The sequence below is a fragment of the Acanthopagrus latus genome, chromosome 3 (genome assembly GCF_904848185.1).
Source record: "Acanthopagrus latus isolate v.2019 chromosome 3, fAcaLat1.1, whole genome shotgun sequence".
Taxonomy (NCBI): domain Eukaryota; kingdom Metazoa; phylum Chordata; class Actinopteri; order Spariformes; family Sparidae; genus Acanthopagrus; species Acanthopagrus latus.
The window spans coordinates 4252254-4275568 of NC_051041.1; the positions used below are offsets into that span (position 1 = coordinate 4252254).

A 23315-nucleotide genomic window follows, 5' to 3' on the forward strand; every position below is an offset into this window, starting at 1 on the left:
AAAGTTGGGTGTAGTGAGTGTGCATGGATCTGCCTGTGTGTGTGTGCGTGCGCGTGTTCTGAGGCATCAGTGTGCCACGTCCCAGTTTATCCCTCTCCTCCCTCCTCTGAAGTCGTCTCTTGTTCTGGTCCCGGCCACCCAGTGTAAACACAGCCCATATGGAGCGTTGGATCCTGGGTGACATAAGTGCAGCACGAAACTTTAATTATAGCCTCCGTGTGATGTGGCCCACACACTGACATGTTGTGATATGATGGTTTCATACGATGGTTACGCACACACATACGCATGCCCACGTCAATCTGGATCGATCCGCAAGCACAGACGCTCGCAAACTTACACACTGGATAAACACACGCGCAGTTTTTTCTCTTCCTCGTCTCTGGCACACACTGCTGTGAGATGTGTGCTTTTTTAAACAGACACACACACACACACACAGTCGATGGTACTGGAAAAAACAGAGGAACCCAACCCATGTTTGTGATGGCAGCAAGAGCGACTTTTCCAATATTTAATTCTGGCACGTGCACAGATGCCAAGAATTTATTGCAGTGCCACAGTCTCTCTGGCAGGAGGGAGGGAGGGAGGAGGGGTTGAAAGAGAAGGGAATTTGTGGCTTTGTGTAACCCAGTGTTTTCTTTCTGTGTGCCTGTGACCCTCACGGTTAAATAGTTGGAGTTATGGGTGACATGTGACCTACTCTCGTTATTTACTTTTTCCTTTTTTCTTCATTGTTTAAGGGCTGGTTCATCCAAAAACTAAAAACAGACATTTTTATGTCTTTTAGATTGTAAAGTTCCCCCTCAACTCAAGTGTTTATTCCTCCAGAGTTTGATGTTGTTATCACATTCATTGCTAAAAGTACACATTTTCTCTGTGCTCAGGGTTTTAATAAGACTGATCGCTGTAAACTCTAACCATAATCATCCTCTCTTCTTCTTCACAGGTCGAGTCCCTCAGAGTGCCCCTCCAGTGCCGACCGGAGGTTCCCACTTCCGTTTCCCCCCCTCCACGCCATCAGATGTCCTCTCCTCTAGCGAGGAGCTGCGCAGCCCAGGCATGTTTAGCAGTGTGGCTCGCCGGATGGCCCGTGGCTCTGTGAGCGACTGCAGTGACGGCACCTCCACCAACTCAGAGCTGGAGGAGGCTGGGGGGGCTGATGAGCGAGGAGTAGGGCCCGACAGGGCTTTCAGGGGCCTCCTTCCTCCCCGCCTGCCTCATGATTCTCTCTTCAGGGTCTACGGCGGGGGGCCCAACCCAGCAGGGCTTGCCAGACCGACCCACAGGGTCCATCCAGACCCTCTGTCTCCATTCCCTGTATCCCCCCTGCCTGGCCCAGGGGGTCTCCTGGCTCCAACTCTGTCCCCAGCCCTGTCCATGACCCCCACCCCACACCTGCCCTACACCCCCTCTCCCTCCCTGTCCTCCCCCATGATGGGGTCCCACTTCTCCTTCAACCCGGAGGACATGAAGCACTACCTGCAGGCCCACACCCAGTCCGTCTACAACTACCACCTCAGCCCCCGAGCCTTCCTCCACTACCCCAACATCATCATCCCCCAGCCACACCGCCCCACCCTGGAGAAGCCGGCGGCCCATCACCTCCACGGCCCGCCTCTGCCGCTCTCTCATTCGCTCAGCCAGCAACATCCAGGAAGCATGGATGAGCAGCAGCACCCATCACCGTTCAAGTTCAAGCTGCAGCCGCCTCCACTCGGGCGCAAACAGAGAGACGCAGGGAGCTCAGTGGCTGCCTCCTCTTCCTCCAGCCAGGCCTCCTCGTTCTCGGGGTCTGGTCACATATCTAACGCAGGGCCGCCCAAGATCAAGGTATGCACACACACACACACACACACATACATGCACACACAGGATGTGGAGTTTCCAGAAACACATTCCAAACATATCGAGTCATGAATAAAATGTCATGTTGTAATGAATTCTTCTCTCCAGGTGGAGCCCATATCAGACATCGAGTCAGAGGAAGAGGTGGAGGTGACTGATATCAGTGAGGAAGATGAGCTCAATCACAACGATGAGGAAGGGGACATCTTCACGCCGACAATTCGTCACCATCATAATCAGCTGAACAACCATCACCAAGCCAATGGAAACGGTAGCAGCCTCCCCGCCGCTCCTCACAGTCACCCTGATGATGACCCTGATGATGATGAAGAGGTGTTCAAGACTCCCGCGACTCCTCCCATTGGCAGCCCGGCATTCCCTCTGCTCAACCTGAAGACCGAGCCAGGTCAGGCGGCACCCATCAGCCCCGGAGGCACGCGCTGCATCCCGCTCAAACTCCGCTTCAAACGCCGCTGGAGCGAGGACCAGAAGATGGAGGCGGACGGAGAGAGGGACGAGGCGGAGGACAAGAAAGTGAGGGCAGAGGGAGAGGAGGAGGTAGAGGGGAAGAGAGTGGTGGAGGTGGAGAACGGGGGAGGAAGAGCAGGAGGAAGTGTTATTTTGGGGTTGATGCTGCCACCAGCTCCCACCCAGCGCAGAGCCAGCTCTGAGCTGCAGAGGGCTACAGCACAGCTGTCTCTGGAAAACACTGGCTGCTGAGCCTCATACTCAAACAGGGGATTCTACCGAGATGGAAAACACACTTGTCAACAAACGTGATAGTTTCCTGTCGACCATAACGTCTTGTGGTGTCAGCCAGCAGAAGTAGATGTGACAGGTTGCAACTAGCATTAAACTGCCCATTATTTTTGATGATAAATCCATTATAGAGTCAATAACATGATTTGAAAATGCTCGTCACAATAATCCAGAGCCCCAAACCCAAAGATTCTTCATTCACTTTAATAACTGACAGAGAAAAGAAGCAAATCTTAAATTTATGAAGCTGCAACCAGCAAAAATTACTGAAACATTTGATCAACTTTCAAATAGTTGGTGGTCGAATAATCATTGCAGCTCTACAGAAGACTGTTCTGAAACTGAAATGTGATGTTAGAAACACACTTTCTTGTCGTTCTTCCCAGTTTATCTGAATGTGCACATGTTTCATATGGAGGAAATTCTATTTTTTGTGCAATAATTAAAGGAGTTGTTGGGCACTTTTCACTGACCTCACAGCCCCACAAGCTCCTTGAATTACTCAACATTAAACAAATTTCCCTACATATGTTACATCTACATGTTCACGGGGAAGTATAGAACAAGATGAGTGTGTAAACTTAGTTACCTGTCACTTTGTACCCTGCTGTGCTCATCACCGTCAGCTCACAGCTACTCGACATTATGGTCATATCTAAAACTATGAAACACGGATGTGCCTGTGTAGCCTCACCTTTGTGCCCCTGGTAACCTATCAAACATGAACACAGCAGACGGCATTTTGCTGTGAGACAACCAAACTCAGTCTGTACATCAACATCTGTCTTATTTTCATATCTTTTAGAAATTGCACATTGCCTTTTTAATGCCTCCTCTCCCTCGCAGTGCCAGTTATGCCATAAATCTGCCAGGGACGCCTCGCATCACACCTGTGCCCAGATTATGTCTTTAATTTGTTCATCTGGCACAGTCGAATGAATCACTCTCACCCTAACGAGCACCAAGGCAGCCTGACCTGTACAGCAGTAGATTGAATTAATTTCCTCCTTACTCCCCCTCTCCTTCTCACTGCAACGGACAAGACAGATCCTGATGTTACTAAAGAACTTCGAACAGCCCTGATAGAGATTACAGAAGTGCCTCTCTGTCTGCACCCATCACCGTTCAGTCGTTTACAAGATGGAGGGCAGTGAGCTCAAAACCTTAGACCTTGTTCTGACAGATCTTACAGACTGAAGAGGGATGGTGATTAAAAAGTACTCTCCAATCACGGTCTTTTCTCCAGGAAACAACTCAGACACTATCAGACTGCCTCAGGGCCGGACTGAGAGGTCTCCTCTTCCTCAGCTCAGTCACTACAGTGTATAAAGACTTGAAAAGAGCGGGGAATTGTGTCAAACTAAGCCCGAGGAAGATTTGATGAACTGACTTTGACCTCTGACCCGTCGCGCAGCTTGTTGGACATTTGTCGGGCAGCGAATGGACGCCACTGTACAGAAAAACCAGCAGGATCTGTGAGAAAAGCTCTGGATCTTTTTTATCTCTTCGCTTGTCAAGGAAACGAGGAAGCAGCTCCCAGCGAGGCTGTAATTATATACATGCTTGTTTCTGGATGTGTGTATGGACCCAAAGCTGGTGTAAAAAAAAAAAACAAACATGAGGATGCCGACGGTGTCTCTGCTTCTTCGTGCCCCTGCTTGACTTCACACAATTTTGGAGTTCAGGGGTTTGAGGGCATTCGTTGTGTTTTCCCCCTCAAACTCACAGATCAACAGCTCTCTTCTGCATTCCCCCTGTTTTATTGTTTTTCTTGTAAAGACTGTGCTCCTTCTGTTAAAGGATGCGTGTGCCTCACGAGGACATGGACAGTATTGTAGGGCATTTGCAGTGACTGAGGACTTGAATCTGTTTCACGTGATGTTTTGAGAAGCGACGAGCGAAGCGAACTGATTTGTCTTGGGGAGAACAGGAACCATGTAGTGAATGTCGAGCATCAAGGTTAACTCAGGCAAACCTTCACTGAGATACTGAGAAACAACTTATTTTTATGATGTTTTATTCACATAGTTTAAAAAAAAAAAAAAGACGTCATTTTAACGCCCATTTTAAAGAACAAACAAAAAAAAACGAGATTGTGCCTTTTTTAAGCCAACGCGAGTTTTATCCCCCAGCAAAATGTTTGATCACACTCACTCAGTACCACCATGCCTTCTGTTTTTTTGTAAAAGAGAGATACAGAATAAGTAAATCTACACATATATATTTTATTCAAATATATATTGAATTCAAATATTATATTTCAATATGGTCATTTGATACAAATCAGGAAAATCCTACTATTTTTAAAGGTAAAGATATGTATATATTCTAATGGGCATATTATTACCAGTATAATTCAGCCTTTGCCTTCTCACCCTTGCCTTCTCTTGACCGTTGAGCTGCAGTGACAAAGGCCACCGGCGTCAGAGTTTTATATTTATATTGTAAAAATAAGAAATTCCAGTTATTGTGTATTCAGGGGACGGAGGGTGGATACGGAGGATACATGAGTTAGAAACCTTCAAGGAGACCTGGGTCAAATCGTATTTACCTTGTTAGTGGGTGTGTTTGTTTCAACATCACTGAAGTAGCTGACGGGTGGGGTTTACCACTTCAGGACGGAGTCAAGCACAGTCACAGGAAGGTAAATCATTCTAGGGCCGCAACTAACATTTATTTTTCAATTAGTGCTGTCGTTGAAAAAATGATATTGGTTCCTGAACAATAATTTCAGTATCAGTTTTATGAAATCTGTACAATATTTTCTCAATTAATCAATTAGTTATGTGTCTATAAAATGTCAAGTCGTGTCTGCTAAGAGCTCATGGTGGCGTCCTTAAATGTCTTGTTTTTTCCACACCCCCAAAATATTCCCAAGAAATCAGAACATTTTCACATTTAAGAAGCTGAAATAAGAGCATTTGGACTTTTTTTTTATCTTTAAAAAAAATTATTCAATCATCAGAATAATCGGTGATCAGGTTAATAGTTGACAGCCGATCGATTCAGCGTTGCAGCTCAGTTAAATTCCCTTTTTGTGTGTGTTCTGCTTGGTAAACCCCACCCACCTGCAACTGTCTGACCCTGACGTGGCGGTGCAGGTTGTAACGGCGCTGATTCTGATTGGACGACACACACACGGCAGGTTTTCAGCTCTGCGTGACCTCACACAGCCAACAGCTGCAGATACGACTGGACTTCAGTTCGAATGCGGACTGTGGACTCGAGTGACTTTGTGTGTGCGGGGCCGTCTGAACCCTGCCCATACACACACACGCACACACACGCGTGCACACACACCGTCCTGGTTAGAGTGAGGCTTTACTGTGGCTAGAAGAAAGGGAAACATGACATCACACGTGACATCAGACGCCCCCACAGTCTCTCTGGAGTTGACGGCAAACCAGAGAAACTACACACACATTTAAACACACACACACACACAGAGGAAATGGCATCACAAACCTCAGAGCTCAGCGGAGAGAGAGGGACTTCCCATAATCTGACTCGCTCATTCTGCTCGGTGTGTGTGACTGTGTGTGTGTATGTGTGGGAATGTGTGGTTTCTATGGATATGCCATCTACACACACACACACACCCCTGCTGAACACAGTTTAGAAAAGACTCCTCAGATAAAGTCCCGGTTCATTTAGTCCAGCCAGCTCCAGTCTCATGTGTAACTTTTATATTTTAGTTTTCTTTGCCAGGCACTGAAAACTATTACATCTGTCCTTCTGATTGGCTCTTTAGTTTCAAGAATGCTCAGATGTCCTCGTTATTAATCGTCAGTGGAAGACATTTAACTGACCTTGAAGGAGAGACGTAGCAGTAACCACGCGTCTAGTAAAGAAAACTACCAACACAGAGCTGTACCTGAACTGTTGCACCTGTGCTGCCTTACCTGTCGTGGCTTCAAACACAAGAGAATAACTGTTTTCCCCACCGGGTTGATACTTTCACCCCTCGATTTCATCGATGTTGTTCTTATCATTTTCTTCTGTATTTTTTCAGACATATTACTGTTACTCTTGTAATTATTATATTATTAACATGACTATTTTTTGATTATTTTGTACCCTCTTGCCATGGCCCGGTCTCTTCTCTATGAAATTCCTGGTTTCCTCTGAGTTTTTGTTCCAGTTTGCACTCTTTTCTCATGAACTTCAGCTAGTTGGCTTCAGTGCAGTCTTTATTTTTTCTACTCACGCTGATTTTATAACCATGTTACCATGGACAAGAGGAGGGTCACATTATCCCCACATGATATACAGCCGGGGAAGAAACAATTGTTTTCATTTTTTTGATGTTGTGTATATATATATTTTTTTTCCATTTTGGAGGATTCTGTAAGAAAAAAGAGCTTTGTACTGTTTAACCATTGTATTATTTGAAACACCTCCCCTCTCTCTCTGGCCGCCTCTGTCTCTCCTCTCACGTCCACCTCGACGGTGAGCTGTCACTCCAGAGGAGGGACGGAGACTTTAGTTCTTATCATGGAGGAACCACCTGTACTTCTGTTTCTCTTCTATCTGTTCATCTTCATTTGTAATTAAACAATAATCAGGGTTCATTAAAAAAGGTAAAAATGGAGAAATGTCAGATTCTGTCTCATTTGTTCACCTGCTTCGTTCCTTCAGGCTTCATTTGACAAAGAAGAATATTCCCGGTGTACTTCTGGGTGTTACTTCATCACTGAGACTTAATGAGGCGAAGAATTGTAAAAACTAGTAAATACTGAGTCATTGGCCTAAGAGCTGTAACAATTAGTTAAAATACAAGTTTAAATTATAGACTAGACTTTCAGAAAAGTGACGCAACAGATTCATTGCGGACAATAAAATAATGATTTGCAGGTCCAATCACTGACTGAAGGGACGGTTTACATCGAGATATCAGCTGTTTTGGAATAAAAATGAAGATTTGTACGTACAAACACTGAGTGCGCAGCCTGTATTACTGAGTCAAATCTCTCTTTCTCTTTAATTCTGGTGATTTTGTTTTCAACAACCTGCAGCCTCGTCGTGCTCGCCAGCCTCTCTCTCCCTCTCTCTGAATGCTTCATGACTCGAGTCATGTAGACAGCAAGTCGAGTACTTCGTACTTGTCAAAGTCCTGGCACATTTTATGAAAGAAAGCCATCCAGGGATAAGCATTCTCACTTCTGCTCACAATTGGCCTGCGATGGTTGTTTTTTTGTGGCTCTGTTAGAGGCAGGTGCTGTGAAATGGCCTTGATGGAAGCGATTTGGTCATGACAATGGAAATGAATCCGGGGGAGGGAGAGTTGTTTGTGTCGGCCTTCTTCTGTGAGGCCGGCCTTGTGACTTTGTGTTCAGGTGCAGAAAACTATTTGGAAGAGATTGTCGGTCTTTGTTAAGCATACTGAGATTTCACTGCGTGGTTATTTCTGCCTTCTCTGATGTTAACATTCAGATGAGATCAGTGTTGTGGGGAAAGCGTCAGACAACGTGATGTGATCATCTGTGTGTTTGTAACGATTTTATACAAATCTTTACGCATTTACCCGACGAGTGGGAACACCAGCATCAGTTCAGTTCTTAGATCGTCAGCGTTACTCATCATTGCCTCAATCAAATCCCCGAGAACTTTAATAATTGTGTTGCTAATTGTGTCCCAGATGACACCTCAGCCATCCACCCACCTCGTGTTTTTACTCCTGCCGACATGGAAGTTTTAATTACTCACCAGACTGGCAAATCTCTTCCATACACGATGTGGGTTTATCTTCTGCTTCATCTCATGAGTTGAATCAGACTCAAGTTTGTGCCCCCTCACAAGTTTTGGGTGCTGGATTCTCTGTAGTCCTGATTAAGGTCTGAGTGTGGAAAGTCAGAATTCATGCTCCGGGGTTTGGTGTTCAGATTTTCTTTTTATGTAGTAATTTTTTATGTGGTTGAACTAGAGCTGCAGTGAAAGAAGTTTTCATTAATTTCATCACCCTAACTCTAAAACGTGCTTGACTGATCAGCATTTGTTCTGAAAAAAATCACAGCTTATCACAGCTTCCCTGAAGGTAAGATGGTGATAAGACCCCCAAAGACATTCAGGCTAAGATGACCAGGACATGTTCGCAGCAGAGAGGCCAGCACATGTGAGCTCTTGCTTCAAAATGACTGAATGTTAAATCTATTATAAAAGCAGCTGCCAGCTCCAGCCAAAACATCACCTGTTCACAGTTAATTATAAGAGAAAAGAGTCTGAAACAGCCTTCAGACACACACACCAAAAAAAAAAAAAAAGGAAATATTCTCCTTCGAGGGATCTCAGGCTGCAGTTTTAAACATGTGAATAAATCTGAAGTACATTAAATAACTCCATATGATAAAGTTATGTATAAAGTTGACTGTTTTGTACTTTTCTTAGCTTTTTACTCAACTCACTTAAACCTACACACTTGAGTGTTACAGCACCTTAAGAGGAAAACAGGGAGTAGAACAGTGACTGAGTTATAGTTCAAAAATGTGACCAAGCAAGACAAAAATAGAATAATATAAAGGTTAAGTGAAAATATTATGATAATAATAATAATAATAATAATAATAATAATAATGATTACACTATGTACACTGTTTGCCTTATACTTACAGATATGACCAAAGGGGACAATTGCACTTGATGATAATTACACTCTTAGTTACACACACATGGTTTGTAGCTATGTGCCTTAGAAAAGTATATACAAATAAATATTTTAAAAAATGCCTGGAGACAATCTGCTTGCACAGGATACAAGTATGCATTGCACAGAAAGGTTGCATAGTTGTAAATATGCAATATCTACAAATATGAATATCTAGGTTTCATATCTCAGTAAATGAAAATAGTGCAAAGTAGCTGTGATGTTGAGTTAATGGGATACGGTGACAACATAGTCTTTAAAAACAAGTCCCCTGAATGTTTAAAGCTTGATATTTGAAGCCAATTAAAACAACTCGTTCTATTCTTGCCTTAAACATCATGATCTCAGGAGCAGAACAGTTGAGTTCCTTCCTGGTCTCTCGCTGAAGCTCTGGCTCCCCCTGCTGTCAGCTGTCAGTAGTGCAACAGGCCCTGAAGGCAGCTCTTCAAACTCTCGCGAGACTTGCCGTGAACTCGCGGGAAGGCTTCTGAAACCATAATGGCTTCTTAATTGATTGTTTTCCTGAAGTTTGTTGGCAAAAAAAATCTAAACACACATTTAAATCTAGACTGATGAGTCGCCCTTCTTCTGTCGCCATGTTCCATGGACAAAATCTGAACATATGGAAGGTAATGGAAAGGAAAGATAACAGTGTTTTAAAACTGTTTTAAACATTTCAGTGTGCACTTCAGCTGTGTATTAATGTTATTTTTTGTCAAGTGCGTAAAATATATGCTGGAGACAAATCAAATCAATTTGATTTGTATTAAACTGCAAACAAATCTTCCAAGAAGTCATTTTTAAAAGTACTCTCTCTTAAACTGTCTTGTCTGTATGCAAAGTATGAAGCTACAGCCAGACGGTGGTTAGCTTCACCTAGCTTGAAAACAGGGAGAAACAGCTAGATTAGCTTTATCTATAGGCTAATAAAATTAGCCTACAGTTAACTAATTATTATTTATGAAGTGATTATTCTCATAGATTTGTATAGAACTGTAACACTTTCATATAAATTCTCAAAGAAGTGTAAAGTCGATATTTCAGCCGTTGCCTGGCAACCTGGGCGACTCCGGAAGTTACTGCTTCTAGCAAAGAAATAACCGAAATTAAATTGTTTGTTTTTTAACTTAAAACAACCAAGACATAATTCATAACTTTGTGATATGTACATGTTTTCACCACTAGACAGGGCAAGGGTAGTTTTATACTAACTGTGATGCTAACCTGCAGCTATCTTTAGCCTTAGCTTTTTAGACAACATACTCCTCCTACTCCATATGTCCAAAACTGTTAAACTATGTATTTACTTAGTTGTTATTTTCTCGGCTGAAAACAAAACTAGTGCTGTAATATATTATTTTTTATACAGCAGTTTTAAGTCGTTGTTTCTTTGTTTGACCTTCCATCATGAGAAAATGTAATGAACATGTCAAACATAGACTGCTCCATTGATTTTCTTATTCCTTTATATTTTGTATTATTTTACGTTTCTGATTTTATTTGTCTGGGTCCTAAAACATTCATCATGTTTCAACTACATAAAGCACCTTGTAGCTTTGTTTTGAAAAGTGTAAAATATTAGGACTGTCTGTATTGTTCATTTTATTCTAGCTGTCAGTGTAGAGTATTCCACTGTTTAAAAGTGATAGGGAGGGATTATAATTCTGATTGGGAACAAATTAGGAAATAGAAAAGTGTAAAGTTATTTATTTTTTGCTTTTTTACTTCATGATGTTTATTCCAATGAATATCAATAATTATAACAGAAATGACTTAACTTGACCTGAGACTTGACTTGCTTTAATGAAGACTTGAGAGACTTTCTTGAGACTTTTCTATGGTTTCTGTTTATTTGGTCTATGGTTTCTATTTCTGTAGTGGTAAATGGTGTTATGTATGTAGCAGCTCTTTGACTGATGGCTGATTGCAACACCACCTCTTTACTGTACCTACACATCTAATTTGCTTTACCTCCCTCACATTTACAGTGTCTTTGTGTTCTCATATTTAAAAAATCCTGTTAATCATTTCAGTTTATGTTTCATCTCTCTAACCACCACCACATCACTCATCCTCCCCTCTGCCTCTCCACTCTCCCCTCTCTCCCCTGCAATCTGTTTTGAAGCATTCATCGGCTGCTGATCTTAACTGGGGACGGAGCTGTATTAAAAGGAGGCTGATTGACGGGCTGTTTGGCCTCCAGCGGAGAGGGATTGTTGTCTGGCTGTGGGACGAGGTTAGAGGTCACAGTCCAGAGAGCCCGAGACAGAAACCAGATCACAACAGAAGGCCAATTATCATGCATTGTTGCTGGGCTCCTGCTGGGACTCTGCCTTCACTCTCACCAGCAGGTCACAGTGAAAGATCTGGACCTCCAGCGTGTAAAACCTGGTGAGTTGCACCATTAATAAAATATTTCTTATTACATGAGATAATATACTAACCTTCTGACTGAAAAACTGTGAGTAAAGAGATTTACAATATGAATATATAGATTATTCTACATTAATTTGTTTTAACACAGACAAATTACTTTAAAAAAATATGTAATCAAATTGTAAATAGTGAAATTATTCAAACTAATTTTTGAAATCAGATTTAAATCCCAAATTGTAGCAGAAATTGGCTTCATATGAATTTAGATATTTTTTGTATGAAAATCTATTGAAGAAATGATAATAATCTGTTATTTCAAGTTGGATCAAACAGATCATATAAATGTTTGTTTATTTAAAAAAAAAAAAAAAAAAAAGGTTTAGGTCTGAAAAAAACATCTGTGCACCTTTTTTGGTTTTTAGGTGTGGGCCTAAATATTTGCCTGTCATTTTATGTTTAGGTTCCCCTCATTCGTATAGAAAAAGACATATTAAGTAATAGATGAATCTGTACAATAATAACTCTATTTCCAGATGTATTAATGCCATTAAATGGGATTCATTTTTTTCAGTCTTTTATTCCTTTTTTCAACTTGACTTTCTCTTCATACGTTTGTGCCCACAGCTGTTAGATTATGTTGAATTGAAGGTTATGAACCCAGAAAGACTGTAAATAATTAAATAATGCAAGTTATATTTTATACACAGACACACAGAAGAAAGGTTTCATTAAAACTGAACTCACTGCAGACTGGCTGACTGAGCGCCTGAGCAGGTAGCTGCTCTGTCAGTATGTGTGGAGGATTACATGCTGACAGTTGAGTACCTGAGCAGCAGCGGGCGTGTGAGTGTATTTCTGGAGGCAGATTGTCCTCGCAGCTCAGTGAGCCGGCAGCGCAGCCTCCTCAGTAATAAGGATTCATTATCTGTGGGAGTCACAAGAAGAGATCGTCCACTAGCTGCTGCTCAGGTCTGCTTCCTCGCCGGTCTGCGCTAATGCGAATGTTCTCAACGTGAGGGACTGGAACCTCCTGTAGAACACCTGCAGGAATCAAGTCAAGAATTTTAATCACAAGAAGTGCAACTTGTTCAGAGTCAACCTCAAATCCATAACCAAGTTTATAACCGTGAAAAAAAAGCCTCATACTCTGATAAAAGCTGATGATTATTTCAGGGATTCTAATGATGCTCTAACTTGAAAATATATCTTGACTTTGGTTATAGAAGCTACTTATTTGTCTGTGAAGATTCAAATATCTCAGTACTTGTAAAGATTTCAAACAGTTCTAAGGACAATCAAAGTATCACTCAACCAAAAAAAGGAGGAGGAACATCTAAGATGACCTGATCAGAGGTTAGTGCCTTTAGATCACAGGGGAAACAGCGCCATCTACTGAGCAATAGAAGTGAGTCAGATATTGCAGGAGTGAATAAAACTCAACATCCCACCATGTCTAACTCATGTCAGGGTGTTACTGATTCACATCTTTACCAAGAAGTGGTTAAATTCACTTCTCATGACCAATATTGACCACAGGGGATGTTACAGGATTACTGGTTTCTTATTTAAATGAGTTGTTTGCATTTATTTATTCAAGCTTTGTTTAACCAGGAAAAAGTCTCACTGAGATTAGAAATATCTTATTAAGGAGAGTCTCGGCCGAAGCAGTCAGCAGCACAGTTTCATGTTTGAGACATAAAACAAACATATAACAATTAAAATGAAGACAGATAACAGCAACAGAGACTGTCAAAACTTTCATCAACATTCAAGACGTCTACAGCCAGATATCCTTTCTTCAAAGTCATTTAGAATCATTTTAAATGCATCCAGTGAGACCAGCTCCGGAAGATTCAGACGATATTGGGACTGATGTTAAGCAGAGGGAGCAGCGTACTTAAATACCCCTTTGCCACGTTCAGTACAGACTTGTAGGGACAGTTGATAGAAATATGTCCTTGGAGCGAAGGCCGTAACTTCCAGTACTTTTTTTGGAAGACATTGTCCTGTCTGTAGGATGGAAGCATTCACGAATAGCCTTGAAAATAAATAAAAAATAAATAAATAAAAAAACGCCTGCAAATTGTTGAGTTTACGAGTGGACAAGGCAGACCATCCAACCTTCAAGTTCATGTTGGTCCAAGTCCTTTTTGTGTGACTGACAAATGTTAAAAACAGAGCAAATAGAAATAGCAAACCGGTTCGAGACGAATGCACACAATCTGTTTTTCAGTCAATCTATTTCACAGTCGTGTTTGCAGAGGATTACAGCTGAAATGTGCAAACAATGGCAGCAGTCATGTTAGAGTAGCACAGAGCAGAGAGAGAAAGTAATATCAGGCCGTCTTACTGTTCTGTCAGTGGTGTCTGTTGGACTGTATCTCCGTCCTGGTGACTTGCAAAATTAAGTCAACTTTAAAACTGCCGACCTCCAAACTAAAACTGCCAAGTTTCTCAGTTTGCAGTCGGGCTTTGTTTATCCCTCATGACAACATATAACCAACACAAGGTGAGGAGCACAAAAAAAAAATCCCCTTCTGTCTCCGCTGTGTCAAACGAGATGAAAAGAGCAGTGACGAGAAACCAAAAAACAAAGAAATCTATTACTGAGAAAATATTGTTGTGTTTGGCTGCAGCAGGCAGCATCCGTTTTCAAAAAACACACACACACTCACACACACACTGTACACTACCTGCTCAGAACAAAACAGCCCACAGACAGCCAGTGACAAGCTGGAGGACAAAGTCAAGCATTTAGCAGCTGAAGAGTCAGATATTTCCCTCAGGAGCCGTCAGAGACCAAAAACTCCACATGTGTGTTAAGCGTTGTCTTTAACTGGTTTTAAACCTACCAGACGGCTCTACTGTTACCTTTACCCAGTTAGTCATGATTATTAATCCAAAACCTCATGGTTATTAGTATTGTGTGAGAGAACCAAAAGTCATACCTATGATATTCAACGCAATATTGAGGTATTTAGTCAAAAATATTGTGATATTTGTTGCCCAGTCCTGGAATTTATGAAGTGCTTTCAAGATATATATATACTATATCACGATATGGCCTTAACACAAAGTGACACTCTTGTGGTAGAGTTTGCTCAGTTGCAATAAAAATGCAGATGCTCCAATTTACGATGATTCATGAACACATTTATGGCCTTGATTTGGAAGTTCAGCTGACAGTTGACCTTGGAAACAGCAGTTGACAACAGTGTCACCGTGAGGTCCAATTACTCATGTATTTCATAGCTTTTGACCAACATGTCAACTACAACCCCGATCCCAAAAACAGTGGGACACTGAGCCAATCTTCTTTGACGTATGCTAGTGCAAAGACAACCTCATCAAATTAATTTGGCCTAAATCTCTACTTATTCTGAATTTGATGCCAGCAACAAAGAAAAGTGTGTGTAATATTCCAAAAATATTTTCATTGGTAACAGGCGATGGTGACATGATTGGGAATGAAATGAGTTAGAGGTCGACTGGAAGGAAACTGGAAACCAATTGTTGGGACCAATATTCATTTGCAGTAAAAACAATTTACTCAAGTACTTTTAAGTACAATATTCATTTTCTACCACTTCATTCTTCCTCCCCACTACATTTATTTGATGCATTTACTTACTAGTTACTTTGCAGATTCAGATTATTAAGCATCTATAGGCTGTTAATTGTGACGTGTTGCCACTCAGATTTTGTTGTAGGCGGGTGGATGTCGAAATAGCACATTTTTAAATTAGTTTGATTTATTGGCAATCTGTCAGAAAAATCACATGCCTGATAAACCTAAATGGGGCATCTTCGAAAAGACTCAGTCGTTCATGGGCCAGCATGGGGCGAGGTCCACCGCTTTGTGAAACACACGATTGGCTAAAGGATGTTACCGCATGGGCTCAGGAACGCTGTGAAACCGCTGGTGTAAACACAAGTTAATTGATGATGTTTGCAGCATCCCAACTTTTTTGGGAGCGTGTTTTGAATTGAAACACCAGAAAGATATTTAAATTGTTTTATTATTATTAATAATGCAGGCAGTTGAGTTACTGCACACTCATCTCGGATGTCATCACTCGCAGCAGGTGCAGGCTGTTAAATCTGCTGCTCATCTACTCAACCTTAAAAGTGTTGGAAGAGTAGAGTTGGACTCATCTGGTCCATCGCTCCCTCTCCAATTGTTCTTTTTTTAAAGCGCACACACACACTTGAATTAGAGAGTGTTGGAGTGTTGGGTCAGGTACAGTGCAGGGTCCCTGGAGCTGTTTAGCAGTTAAGTGGCCGTAATGCATTTAGTGTAAAGTGACTGGGATTGGGGGGCTTAGCCGCAGCTCTCCGCCTCATTCTTAGAAAGTGCTCAGAGGTGCTAATACCAGTCGGATTTATAGCACTCATTCACAAACAGCTCGACTTCTACAGCAAAGAGTCAATCTGTGTCTACCTCTCAGTTTCTATCCTTCCCTCCTCATGTCTGTCTCTTTGTCTCTCTCTCTCAGAGCAACAACCTGTCTGTCATCATCTTCTTCACTGTCTGTGTCACTTCTGCCTTTCACCACTAAAGTCTCCTTTGCAGTTTCATTTCCAGTCTCACTCTAAAGCTTTTCTGAGACTTAAAATCCCTCTCTCTCTCTCTCTGTCTCTCTAACGTCGCTCGGCGGCGCCTTATGAAACCAGCCACCCCTCAAAGTTGTGTGCTCGCAGCACTCGCCCTACATTTCTGAACACACACACTCCTCTATGGTGAATGAGCGACTCAGTTAGAGAGAGACAGAGACTGCAGTGCTTCACTATCAGGGGTGTGGGAGATGTCTGGAGATCCCACTCGCTCTGCTCTTACTTGTGTGTGTGCGCGTGTGTGTGCGGCTGTACATTTTCACACATTTATGAGTCACAGGTTGTGCATGTAACAGCCATTAAATGTGTACAGTGAGTGCATAAAAGCTGAGCGAGTGTGCGTTTGTATGTATGTGTGTGTGTGTGTTTGCATATGTGTCGCATGTGCAAACTAAATATTGATAAAAAGTCTTAACTGTACTTTGTATGTGCAACAGTGCATGACTGTATGTTTGCATGCTCAGAGAGGCTGCACATTATACACAAAAGTGTGTGTTTGCTTGCACAGGGCTAGGCACAGTGGGTGTGTGTGTGTGTGTGTGTGTGTGTGTGTGTGTGTGCTCCAGTACACGTACAGCTTATGTAACACCCAGGCATGTTCTAACTCCGCGGTGCTATGTGTGTGTAGGTGCTTGCTTGTATGTGTACGCCCAGTTGTGTGTGACTGTGGTAAGTGTACCCGCTCGCCTGTGCGCATATGCGTGTGTGTGAGTGAGTGTGTGTGTGTGTGTGTGTGTGTGTGTGTGTGTGTGTGTGTGCCAGCAGACTGCAATGCTGCAACCAGCCATCTCTGTATCATCATTGACCAAACTCGCCATCTGTGCCTGTAAGCTATAGAAACAGCACGTCGCACTGCTACAGCAATTCACACACCATTAGTGTCTTATGAAATTGCAGCGGGACGCCACAGTGTTGCTTGTGTGTGTGTGTGTGTGTGTTTGTGTGCATGCGTATGTGTGTTTGTGTGTGTGTGTTGCACAGTCATGTATATGTGTGTACGCGTGTTTGTGTGCGTTCACTCATGCATGTTTAACTGTATTTTTTTTCAGCCTGTTTGCATCTTGTATTCTTCAGTGTATTACAGCCTGTACCTGCTCGTACACATGCGCATACACACACTGTGTGTGTGTGTGTGTGTGTGTGTGTGTGTGTGTGTGTGTGAGTGTGTGCGCGTGCACAGAGGCCCACAGTGTATATGGGTCACTCTCTTAGGAACCATAATCCCACGTTTGGACCAACTTACTCACTGGGGTTTCACTCTTCCTGTTTGGCCAAGCTGATGGCAACAAGCATAATGACCTCACCACAGCACTCGGTCATTGGCCTGCAGACCCCGGGCCTCTCAGCCAATCGCACGCTGCTCTGGTGACGTACAGCCTCCAGCGGGTGTCCTGATTGGCTTTGGGGGCGGGACTAAGGGGTGCTGTGCTGCTTGGAGCTCCTCTGATTAGCTGGGAGGGGGAAGAGAGAGTTTGTGAGAGGGATGGAGGGAGAGAAAGCCTAAGAATTTGGGAGTTGGTGTTCTCTGTGGTCCCTGTGAAACTACACTTAACCTGTGGCTCACATGGATCAGAGTGGAGACACTGCACAGGGGAATAAATCCCACACAGATGGTTATAACTAGTCTCGTCAAGGCTGCTTTCTATGCAGCGAGCTGAAGTTATAACACGAGACATATTGATCTGCATTTAATTGGATGCCTTGTTGTCAGTGTTTGCTGGAAAAGGTCAGAGAAAGGACAGACACATTTCCTGTCTGTGTCTACGCTTGTTGTCATGCTTGTAGACAAATGAAGAAGGGATGAGGAGAAGACAGAGACAGAGAGAAAGATCCCTCTGCTTGTCCTGCGTGCCTGTATAAGTCACAGACAGGCCCACAGAGAAGCCCCATTGGCCGCCGCAGCCTCGCTCTCCCAACAGCTGTTCTGTGTTTTCCCACACTGTGATTGGCCGCCTCGTTCCGTCCGTCAAATTTACTTCGGCGCGAAGCTCCGCCCCCGCCGCCTTTCCGCGCCATCCCATTGGCTACTGTACCCGTTCGTGCTCGACGATTGGCCGCACGGGATGGTTGTCAAGGCTTTGGGGCTTCATTCACCATTTTGCGACTGTAGAGTAGAATGTACAGGGCAGTAGTTTTTCCTCCTTTTAAGTTGCTTTGCCGGAGAACCATGAACGGCCGTTAGCTGGCAGCTGCGGACGCCTGGCCACCCTGCCCTGTTTCACCCGGCGGACTCCACAGAGAACCACACCGGGGTCCTCTAACAGCCCTGGTGAGTGTAAGCTGCCCACAAATCTTTCTCCTGCAGCACTGCAGTGGGGCTTGTTGTGCTTTTGCCGAGCTGCTAACGTTGTTCATGTTTACTGTGGCCACAAAAAAAAAAAAAACAGTGTTAGCACTTGAGCTGATCAGCATATTTTCCGATATCACGGGTGGCCGACGGGAGAGGAGCAGAGGGCGGATTGGGTGTCTTGTGTGAGAGAAGAAGAAGAAGGGAAAAAAAAGGGAGCGGTGCGGTTAGACATAGTGAGCTCGAAACTTTTCCACTAGAAATAAATTCAACGCCATAACTGCCGTTGGACTTCCGAGAACAACTGTTATTTTCTTCTTCTTCTTCGTGGGCTCGTGCGTTGTGTGAAAACTCCTCGCCTGTCATTCCTCCTCCTCGCGCTCCTACATTGACATATTTTCTTCCTCTTTTTCATGAATCAACGTGGCTGTTTTAATTAATGTGTGCTTCTTTTTCTTTTCTTTTATCCGGGGCCCTCTCTCTTTCTCCCCCTCTCTCGCTCTCTCTTTCTTGGACTAGTTTTTGTGACACTATATCAAATGCAAATGACGACGAGTGTCAGTGCAAAGTTACCCCGGCAGCTTTAGCTTCGTTCCCACACGACTGTCACTCTCGGATGGGCCAAACAAACCGACTTTGTCCGCTGTTTGTCGCTGTGTTGTGTGTGTCTGTGGACCGGATTGGCAAAGTTAACGCGTTTCATCTGCTCGGGACATTTCACACATGTCATGCAGCACACCGAATACAACGTATTACGTGGTATTACGGGTCAATACGCCCGTTAAACCGGTTATTTCCCGGTGACAGTGAGTAGAGGATTTCCAAGCGGCCTTGTGTGTAGTTGAGGCCTGGTCGCTGCACGCCACGGCCTGCTGCTGTGTTGTGGAGTAAAACTGGTAGTAATCGCGTTACTACGAGGGCTTGACACATACACGGTACTATCCAGCTAAACCAGAGGTGACGACATCAGCCCATGTAGTTTGCATTTTGTGCTTTGGGCCTCGTCTAGATAAAGTTAACAGCTGTTATCTACCCTGGAATATGATTATGTCAGTATATTTATACACCCCCGGCCTGTCGTTTGTAGGGCACCCGTAGTAATCCTTTTAAAGAGGTACACTGCTAATGACAAAACTTTCAAACACCATGCACTTTGGTGCTGGGTCAAAAATACACCTTAGAAAACTGATTTAGCAACAACCGAAGAGGTCCAAGTTCACCTCTAGACTCTGTGTAGCCGAGTGATAGTGGATTATAGGGAGTGTATGGAAATGTAGGCAACATATGTGGAGAGCAGCAGGAGTTTTATATGTTTATGCTATAAACGCTGAATTAAAGATGCTGTATGTAAAAATTGGGAGTAATTACATGTATTAATCGCTTTTTTATTGGTCAAATGTGAGCAGATTGTGTCGTGACATGAAAAGCGAGATCTTCCTTATCTTCTCTTCCTCGTCTTCCTTAAGTTGTTTAATGTTGCTGGACTTTCTTTGTGAACGACTCGGGTCGGATTTTCCACAACATTACAAAGGATGTGACTATATGTGCGTTCTTCAGTTCCTCATCTCGGATAGTTTCAACATAAGTTTAGATATTGAGTCGGGTATTGAGTATTTAATGCATTTGAGGAGAATTATCTATTATTTTTATTTTGCGTCATCGCACGCCACCTCGCCATCATCACAAGACTGCACGGACAAAAGGTGTGTTGGCGTCTCGTACATGCAGAGACTCTGCAGACCTCTGCCTGGATTTTCATATTTCCTTACTTTGTTGTTGCTCAGGATGACTTACCCACTTAAGATATGGCTATTTGACATCCTAAGAATGAGACTCATCAATAAATTATATTTGTGATGCATTTAGGAACAACTGGGACAAATCCTACTGATTCTACCTTTAAGTTTAATAATCTCTGAATTACATTAATATGATGTAGGCTTCAGTTAGATTTGGCCAGAAAAATCAGGTAGAAATGTCCTTCAGAGGAATACTTTTTACTTTGATTCTTTGAGTACATTTCGGAGCCTGTACTTTATTACTTAGACTTGAAAAAGGAAGTTGAATTAAAGGGTGTTTCTTTTTTTTAAACACACATTTCTGTATTTCGTTGCATTTTATTTAATGATGCAATATGTAAAAATTTTAAATGAAAACTTTAAGAAAAATTAAATTAAAGATGAAAATTATTTAAATTAAATCATCAACAGTGAGAATAAAGCTTCTGACATTATGCTGTCTATGTATTGCGTTTCAAAGTTGTTATCATGCTAGCCAGTTAGTTGCGACCCATTCTGTTCTGAAGCTACTGTGCTGGTAGTGTAAACACCAACACTCCCCCATTTCTCAGAACTCCCACTTTCGACTGCTGGCTGCACAGCTAAATGAGCCAACTAGCTAATACCATCTACAGTAAGCAGCAGTTTGCAATTTCTCCAGTGATACACTGCCCTTTATTTGTTATGAGTATGAATTCAACAGGTGGTCAGTTCTTACATAGTGCACCTTTAAAGCTGCTCTAAACGTTGTCAACGTTTGAACTTCCTCGTCATTTTACAGTGAGCAATCCCCTCCCTCCTCTCTATGTCACCACACTTGCATGAGTCTGTTCTTTTTTTGAAGCAGCCCTCTTAAACCTCTTTCTCTTTCTCTTGGCCTGTTTTGTTGTGTAAGCTGTCACCAGGAGTGCTGGAATTGGTAGTTTTCCCTGTTCCGTCATTGGTGGTGTAGATATCAGAAAAGGACACAGGATACTCTATAACAGCGATTACTGTTGGAATATAGATTATATATAGATATATAGATATAGATATAGATATAGATATAGATACATTTATTTTAATACAAAAATAAAATTGTATTATTTTTTAGCCCAGTTGTTTTGTGTTGAAGCCACAACCTAAACCCCAGCAATCATATAGCAAAATATAATTATGCGCCCTGAAAAGCAATAGTTGATGTTTTTGTCACCTCACATGCCTCGTTTCACCTCGATACTGCCTACAGTCATTTGGAGATAAGATTCAACTTTCTTGGTATTGCACAGAGTACAAGCACTGTGAGCACAGAGGCTACTCTTGCTGATTACCCTGTATTCATGTCAACCTATAAAACAGGCCTTAAGCTGTTCTGAAAATAAAATATGATTGATCTTGTAGCCCTGGACTTCATGTATACCTGAGACACCGGCCTCCTATAGCTCCCATATGGTCTTCCTTGCTCCATATTTCACAGAGGGTAGTGTGAGTTGCGTCAGTTTGTCTTTAAGCTGTTATCATTAGGCCCATGACTCTGACACCAGCTGTTGTACACAGTGCACTACTGAGTAAACACACGTAGCATACCTCTATCGTGACCAAGTAAGGCTGGCTGCCAAATTATTTTATGGTGGCTGCTCTACGGCTGTCTGTCCTAAATAGGGATTTACATAGAGCACAGTGATGGCAGGGAGCTCTCCGTCTCTCTGTGCGCACTATCAACTATCATCACATAGATGTTTGCTGTGTGTGTGGCCTTGAGACAGGCGGCACTCATCTCTGAAAATGGATTTCTCTCTAGCCGATATGATGTGGCAGATATTAAAAGGACCTGAATGAATGCAAGCCTTCACAGACAAACAGGAAGGCTGCAAAAGGGAAAAGAAGATACAGGCAGACAAAGAGAGAGAGAGACTGGTGGGAGGATGGATGTAGAAACAGGGACAGACAGACAGGCAGACATGTAAGTTAACAGACAGTCAAACATTCGCTGACAAGTAGACATGCCTACTGAAGGATGATAGACATCAATCGAGAACATTTTGACAGTAAATATCACAGTCAGAGTGAGAAATTTCCAAACGACGACAGAGCATATAGGGGATGTTTGGCTCTTCCTCTTATACACTTGTGTTCATCTCTCCACACTCGTAGCTGCGTGGAGACTCTTGTATTGGAAGAAATGAGGCAGAGCGCATAGCAGCTACGACCTGAGGCAAGTCCCGCGCGTATCAGCCACACAGCAAACAAACCAGTTAAATGACAACAGTCTCTGGCTCAACAAGTCAGCAAAATCAATCTCTTTTACTTTCTAAATGGAGGCAGAACTGTGAATGAATCCGGTGTGGAATAGGAGATATTCTGAATGACTGGCATGGCTAAGAGCGATACTGAATGACTCTGGTGTGGAATAACAATTATTCGGAACAAGTCTGCTTTTCTGGATGCCTGCAGCACAAAATGAGGATCGAGACTAAGTGGAAGGAGAGGAAGGAAAGCAAGAGATGAGAGGTAGAAATCAATATCAGAGAGAGAAGAGAGAATGGAGGCAGGGGATAAGAATGAAAGTGTAATAGTAGCAAAGAGAGAGAGGGAGGAATAAAGTAACGGGAAGTTAGGTAATGGTCTTCCACAGGAAATGGAGTTTGTAGGGGCGGATTGACTCGGCTTTGAAATACATAGATAAAGGTCGACACAGAGAGAGAAGGAGTGAGAGAGAGAGAGAAAGGGAGGGTTTCAGTATGCGAGCGAAGAAGGAATTCCCCCGCCTCTACTGCCCGGCCAAGAAGTAGTGTGCGTGTTAGAGGAGTGTGTGTGAGAGTGCATGCAGAAAGGCTTGTCCGGGCAAATTGCAAAGTGCTTCTCACTATTTCCATACTGTGTTGTAAGTCGAAATTGTGTTTACCCGACAATACGGCCTCCTGTTTTCAATATGTACCTGGTATGGATGCAGGCCTTGTGTAATGTGAGTAGAACCTGTTACGTAATGAATTAATGTGTAATGAATTGTAGATGAGTCATATTCATTACTACT

At 42.8% G+C, this 23315-nt stretch overlaps 2 protein-coding genes across 5 annotated transcripts in view; both read left to right on the forward strand.

The window, feature by feature from the left end:
* erf (Ets2 repressor factor) overlaps positions 1–7207 on the forward strand; it is a 36543-nt gene extending 29336 nt beyond the window's left edge. The window contains exons 4-5 of the mRNA XM_037092863.1: positions 950–1833; positions 1957–7207. Coding sequence (XP_036948758.1) covers positions 950–1833; positions 1957–2568 — 1496 coding nt within the window. The 3' untranslated portion in view covers positions 2569–7207. The remainder of the gene's footprint in view (positions 1–949; positions 1834–1956) is intronic.
* A 2523-nt stretch (positions 7208–9730) lies between these two features.
* cica (capicua transcriptional repressor a) overlaps positions 9731–23315 on the forward strand; it is a 48580-nt gene continuing 34995 nt past the window's right edge. For 2 of the 4 annotated variants that reach the window (XM_037092550.1, XM_037092553.1), the window contains exon 1: positions 18320–18506. The gene's annotated coding sequence lies outside the window, so the exon portion shown is untranslated. Of the gene's footprint in view, positions 9877–11372; positions 11639–18319; positions 18507–22884; positions 23247–23315 lie in introns of those variants that run through there. The other 2 variants (XM_037092551.1, XM_037092552.1) reach the window with 2 other exon arrangements.